This window comes from Vigna unguiculata, chromosome 5 (genome assembly GCF_004118075.2).
Source record: "Vigna unguiculata cultivar IT97K-499-35 chromosome 5, ASM411807v1, whole genome shotgun sequence".
In the NCBI taxonomy this organism is placed as follows: Eukaryota; Viridiplantae; Streptophyta; class Magnoliopsida; order Fabales; family Fabaceae; genus Vigna; species Vigna unguiculata.
Genome location: NC_040283.1, coordinates 3746446 through 3753474, shown reverse-complemented (window position 1 = coordinate 3753474; position 7029 = coordinate 3746446). Strand labels below are relative to the sequence as shown.

The following is a 7029-nucleotide window of genomic DNA, read 5'->3' as shown; positions in this document are numbered from 1 at the left end:
TTGGAAAAGTGTCAGTAAACTATTTCGAACGGCAATCTTGAGAAATGATTGTAGAAGTAATTTTGTTGCAGATTTTTGTTTTTAGACTGATCCATGGATTAAAAATTTAGAGAATGTTTATTCTGGTTTTTGAATAGTTTTTTTAATCTATTTAATAGCACAGTAATATGGTGTGGTTTATTTTTAAGTAATCTTTGCAAGCATGAGGTCAAGAGTTTAAACATAGATATGTGCGTATAGAATAATATCAGTAGCTGATACAAAATATCAGTAAAATTCAATACTTCAAAATAATATTGGTTAGGAAATATCTTGAGTTCAATCAAAATATCCGAGCAACCCAAAATTTTGAAGAGCAGTGTGATAATGTTTAATTTCCATTCCTCGTCTATCATTTCAACATTTTAGAAAAGTTAAGATGAACAGAGTCTATATTATTTGAAAAGACTGGTTGAGACGCAAGGTTGTATACGATCGTGGATATTTGTCTCCATCTTCATGATTTTTTTTATACATTGTATTGGATGATAAAAAAAAGGTCCAAATTGTTTATTGTGAAAATTGAAAACATGTTTTAGATAAGACAACTTGAAATTATTCCAATTATTGTGTTATTCATAAAAATATTCTGAATTGTATAATTTAAAATCATTGAGATTATACAATTAAAATATACATTATGGACTGTATTATTTTGAATTTTGAATTCTACAATTTATAATAAACTTTTAGGTAAAAATATTTCTACCTATATATAATGTAGACTTTTCACATACTTCTAGATGTGTAGAAAATAAAGTACGAATGACTAAAAGAAATTGTCTACAATACTTTAGTATCATGGTGTTGGGACTAAAAGATGGAGTTGACTGTAAGGTGTCAACACACATAGCCATGCAGATTTTTATTGTGCAACTCCGTTTGATTCGTCAAGAAAAAAATTAACATCGTTGGCTAAGAAAGATATAATTCGTGCTTTAATAAAGTATGGGATAGAATTTATGAGTTTTTCAAGATGAACAAAAATCAATTTGGCATGTTAATTTAGGAATTAAATACATAACCTTCCATTTTTTTTTTACCGTAACATGCTTTCATTACCTATATTCACGTATGTCAAACTCTAAATCATGGAAGAATTGCTCTACAAATCCAATTCATATCCAATCAAAATCTTAATAGAACTTGTCATATCACACCTTCCCACTACCACGGAAGTTTTCCAAGCTTCTCAAAAAAAAGAAACAAGTCCACCTCACATGTCTTTGTTAATTTCACATTTCAACAATAACTCTCTCCATCTCACATTACTTCTTAATGTTAATGTGAAACAATAATACAATAATCAAAATATACACGAAAAATAATTTCTCTAAACTCACAAGAATATGTGAGAAGTAACAACAATAATTATAAAAGTAAACATCCGTATTTTTAATATAAAAAATTCTCTCAATGAGAAGGAAAACATTGCCGTCGCAATTAATCAAACTCCATTAAAAATCATGTATGAATACAAGATAATCAAAGCAAATATTTATAATTATGTAATACATCAAAGTAAAAAAGCTTATTTGAAAAATAATAAAAGAGAAGCCAAGAATAGAGTAATAGCCCAAAACATTTTCTCTAATTTGAAAATTTCCAAGTAATAAGGATGACAACTATAAAACTTAATAACCATAAACCAAGAATCTCTTGTCAAAATTTCAATATGATCTAATACTAATACTAAGTGAAACGAAAATCTCAACTTTATGGAGATACCTCCAATGTGCCCGTTCAATTATTCCTTCCTTTTTTTTTCTCTTCCAAAGACTTTCAAAATTAATACTCTCTTAGACTTGAATACTTAAGTTAAATAAAACAAAAATGAAGTTTACTAATTTAAGTTTTTTAGACACAGTATAAAACTCAACCGAACACTACTTGCTACAAAAAGACACAAACCGTGAAGGATCGTATGACTCACTACTAAATCCTACAATTAGTACAAGAACACCAATTCTTTGTCAAACAAATGTTACTTCTTCAGTTATATGTCCCGACCATGTCATACATAGCACAAGGAAGTTGCTCCTAAGCCGACAAAATTGAATCAATACGAGATTGGCCTCATCCCATTATGAATATTAGTGGGTCTCACGCGGATTTATAGACATATGGCCAAAACAAAGCATGAGATACCCTCTTCCGACCACCATCACCACAACCTTCTTTGATGGTTGTTTAAACTGCAAGGAACAAAGTTAAAATACAGTACAACATAGCACTCCATAAATGAACAGGCAATCAAAGTTATCAACATAAGCATAGAAAGTTACCCGAGATGTTTCATTAGCGACAATCCTCGCACATGGTTCAAATTCTTGCATCTGGTGAAATTTTGATACAATTCTTAATTCCACTCATTCATTTTCAGTTCCTCCTCTGCCATTATCATGGACGAACGAAGCCACCAACCTTCATTGACCCACCACAGAATGCCCTGAACCCATTAGAGGATAGCACTAACCCCAACTTTTGGAGACATAAAATCCCCACCTTTTTGTAAACAACGCACTAACCCCACCTCAACACCATACCACAAAACTCAAACATCCACCTCCCATTCATTCCCCAGGCTCAATGTCTACTTCCTCACCACCAACCAACACAACCCAAACTGGCTAATGGTTTATTCGGAAAGAAAAAATGAGTCGAAAGGGAATGAAATTTTTAACATGTGATAAAATAAATTTAATTGTATATTTATATATTTAAAAAAGTACTTTTTTAAATAATTTAGTGTGTAAAGTAAATTTTTGAAAATATATTTAAAGTTGAAATTATTTTACGTTAAAACAAAAGATTACTATAAAAAATTAATAAATAAAAAATTGTATTTCAAAATAAAATATATTAAAATAAATAATAAAAATTTAAATTAATTAATTTTATTTTAATTTTTTATTTTTTATTTTAATCATTTATCTTATAAAATATATTTTAAAATATTTAATTATCCATTATGATTCAATTCCTTAGTATATCTGTCCCTCATAGTGAGGAAAATTAACGAAATAATTGTCCAGATACCTAAGAATCCATGTTGTTAGTTAATCAGAAACAAAAAGTTAATAATAGAAAAAAAAAAGTTAAAGAAGTAATACCTGATTCTTTTTCATTCGGCCCACCAAAAATAGTGATTCGGCCGGCTGGCCGGAAGATGAAAATCTCAATTTGTTTTTATCGACTTGACCAATCAACCCACTATTTTTAATTTTATTTTAATATATATATATATATATATAAACTACTTAATTATATACTTTTTTAAATTTGTAATTGATTAATTTATATCTTTAAGTACATAAATAAATTAGAATGATTAAAAGTTAAGTTATTTTATTATAATTAATAACTTATTTTTTTTTGGATATATTAACAATTTAAGATACATTACTTCAACATATTTATATCCTTATAATTCAATAATTTCTTCATTTTGTTTTCTTTTTAAATTTCAAGTAAAATAAAATTGCATGCAAAATACTAATTTAACCCAACAAATTCTAACATGTTAATCGGTCATCCCATGATTTCGGTAATTTTTTTCTTAATTTTCATAATTCCAATCTGCATTGAATGTAGTTTGAAATATAAATTTTGATATTTTAAAATATATAATCCAAAAATAAAAATTATATATGCAATTTAGTATACATTTTTATTTTATATTCCAAAATGTATAATCAAAATATATAAAACATTATATTTCATATTATATATCTTAGAATACAAAAATTTATCGGAATGCCATGTTAAAATTATTAGAGTAGAGAAGGAACTAGGACACTACTTTCTCACCCCAAAATATAACAAGAAAGTACATTACATTTTACATGCCCACAGCCGAATCAAATCCATGGCCTGCAGACCTGAATGTTTACTAGATTTTAAAAAATTCAAATAGAATTTAGTTTTATTATATTGTATCTTATCGAGCTTATCAACTCTAATTACACTATCTCATACTCAAATTGAGTTCTCGAGCTTCAAGACTCTACTGAAATTTGATGTCCTTAATATACCTCGCTGTTGAACAAATGAAAAGCTATATTCTGTCACTACTCTGAATTCTTATTCTTAATTTATTTATATATAATCTAATTTTAACAGATTAAAACATAGTCTTATTTTTCTTTCTCTTTTACAAAATATTTCCCAAGAAATTTGTTCAAATTAGTCCTTAATTTTTAATGGCGTAATAACACAACACCACTAATATGACACTAGTGGAGTGCACTATAGTTTATCCTCTACAGTTCCTCCTTCCACCTAAAATAGGTCAAATCCTTTTGGTTAACATTATAATGTCCAACATCATCTGACAAATACTAACAATGACTAAAAATAACAACCATAAACTAAGTAATGGACTAAAAAGTCAAGTAAATCATAGAAATAAAAAAATATATTTATACCTTATACTTTATTGTCTTTAACACTATCTTTTTATCCAAATATGGTGTATAATATTATTTTAACTTTATTTATAAAAGTCAATAATCTATTCTCAGTTAGATACCAATATAAAAAAAAAAAAAACTTTATCTTATCCAGTTGCTCAATTAAAAGAATCAAGTAATCGAACAACTTTTCATAATAGTTAAAAATTTATCCAAAAAAAAAAATATAGTTGTCCAGTAAAAGCAGTAAGTTCAATTTCAGTGTAAGGGAAAAAGAAGTATACTTATTTCAAAATATGGTCTATTCAGAGTGAAGAAACTTCTTTTGCCATAATTATACCAAGGCTTGACACCCTTGCGATAAATGTCCTAATTCAAACAGGTATCAAAATCAAAATTATTCATCCCATCCTACTCAAAAGGCTATTTGGTCAATTCGATCAATATGTTAAATTGACTGACCTATATGGGATCAACCAATCACTTTGACATGCCCTTTCACAGCTCTATAACCTGTCATCTGAAGTGAAACTTCAAATCTGAATAAAAAGCATCATAAACAATATATGGCATATAAAATACTATCATTTCAAAGAAATTGAGCATAAAAGCAACACACAGAGTGAGAGAGTATTTTGAATTTCGTTATACAATTATAATTGGCAAAACTATGAAACAGACATCATCTTAATCAAGAAGCAACTAACAAGTTTAAATTTTACAAATCCATCATGATCATCATAAAAAAACACTTTAAAATTGTTGTCCTCCCTCGAAAAGGAAAAGTACATAGCTGCATAACTAGGCTTGAAGAGCTCGATGCTTCTGAACCTTCTTCTCGAGCTCGTCCTTCTTTGCGCCAACAACCCTGTCAATTACCTTCCCTTTCCTCAACAACACGAACGTCGGCATCGCCTGCACCTGAAACTCCCCCGCCACATCCTAACATATCCAATTTAGAAAATAAAAATAAAATAAAAAGTTCAGAATCCTTCACGGAAACAACAAATGAAGTCAATCAACATAGAAAGAAGAACACGGAAGCGAAAATCACCGATAGTTCGTCGACGTCAATCTTGATGAATTCAACGTCACTGAACTTTTCGGCCATGGCGTGAATCGCTGGCTCTATGAATTTGCAAGGACCGCACCACGACGCCGAGAAATCTACCACGACCTGATTAACATTCAATGAAAAGATGAAGAAGACTAAGATTAAAATTCAGATACAACACGCAGAAAAAAGAAAATTGGGGAAAACTTGTGATCTAGGGATTTACGAGCTTGCTGGTGTCTTGGAGCTCGTTGAAGTGTAGCTGCCAACGCGCCGACGAGTGGATCGCCGTCACGCCAGAAGCCCCCTCCGAATACGACGTCTCATCGCCGCCGCCGCCACCACCAAGGATCGAAGAAAGGACACCGCCCATTGCTTTGTTTTGGTGGTTATTGATATTCGTTTCTTACTATCTGCGCTTTCTTGCTACGCCTTCTTATGTATAAACATAAAGTGCGAAGATACTTCACTCCACATAAAATTTTTTTACATGCTAATCAGGAATTAAAAATAATTTTATTTTAACTATGAAATTTTCGTTTTTATACGTAGATTATATTATATTACATTTTCATTTATAAATATCATGATTATATACATTTTTTATTTTAAAATTAGTCATTTAAATTATAATAAAGTTATTTTTATTGTTGGCGTTTTCTTTTAAAAAATAATATGAAAATAGAGATAAATAGAAGTTAAAATTAAAAATGTTAAATACAGAGATAAAGATTTAGAGAAAGGACTATTTTTTTTTCGTAAAATGGCTATTTTTTAATTTCTTGTTTGGGTTAAGGTGAAAAGCTAAGAATGATATAAATTCACGAGAAATTTCCAACAAAAGTTAAACTAGAAAGGTGAAGTTTAATTAAATTGATGATGACAACTTAAAGGAAACTAACCAACCACTGGTGACGGAGATCCCAATATGTGTGATTTTGTTAGCATCTTTTTAGCAACAACCAACGGAAGCTTTCCCATATGTTTGGTAAAAAATCAAAAATTGAAAGAAAAAAAAAATGATGCGTTTGATTTTATTAATTAGCTTTGAATGCAAAATATTTTTGTTTTATTTTTATTCTTCTATTTTACTTTTACATATTTGATTTTCCTTTGTCCTTCGGTAATCTCATCGAAAAGACAAATGAGTAGGTAAAATCATAAATGGCGATAAAATCGTGAAAAAAACGGGGAATTCAACGCTGATTTTTTTTCTAATGTATTCATTTTTTTTTCTCATTCATAATATAAATTTTTGAATCATTGTAATATATATATATATATATATATATATATATATATATATATATATTTCAAAGTACTTGCCCATATAAAATTTAAAAGGTTAAATATAATTTTAATTTTTAAATATTATGTTGATTAATGTAAATGACTTTCCGCTTTTAATTTTTTAAATTTGAAATTTATTAATTTTTATCCTTAATTAAATATAATAGTAATTTAAGTTTAAATGATCACGACAAATAATGCATATCGTATTCATAATAATATATTCTCACATCA

The 7029-nt window shown here is 28.6% G+C and overlaps 1 protein-coding gene across 1 annotated transcript; it reads right to left on the bottom strand.

Annotated features, from left to right (window-relative positions):
- Positions 1-5016: 5016 nt before the first annotated feature.
- LOC114183873 (thioredoxin H2) lies at positions 5017-5928 on the bottom strand. Its single transcript, XM_028071034.1, has 3 exons — positions 5732-5928; positions 5506-5628; positions 5017-5393 (listed from the first exon to the last, which is right to left on the bottom strand). Exons 1-3 carry the CDS (start codon positions 5876-5878, stop codon positions 5253-5255), a joined length of 411 nt encoding a protein of 136 aa, XP_027926835.1. The 5' UTR covers positions 5879-5928; the 3' UTR covers positions 5017-5252.
- Between the last annotated feature and the right edge of the window lie 1101 nt (positions 5929-7029).

What these genes read in the sequence shown, in the direction of transcription:
- LOC114183873 (XM_028071034.1), bottom strand. Translation starts at nt 5,878, where the DNA reads ATGGGCGGTGTCCTTTCTTCGATCCTTGGTGGTGGCGGCGGCGGCGAT. An exon ending in TCCAAGACACCAGCAAGCTC is followed by an intron (nt 5,629 to 5,731) that starts GTAAATCCCTAG and finishes AATGTTAATCAG; the next exon opens with GTCGTGGTAGATTTCTCGGC. An exon ending in TTGACGTCGACGAACTATCG is followed by an intron (nt 5,394 to 5,505) that starts GTGATTTTCGCT and finishes TGGATATGTTAG; the next exon opens with GATGTGGCGGGGGAGTTTCA.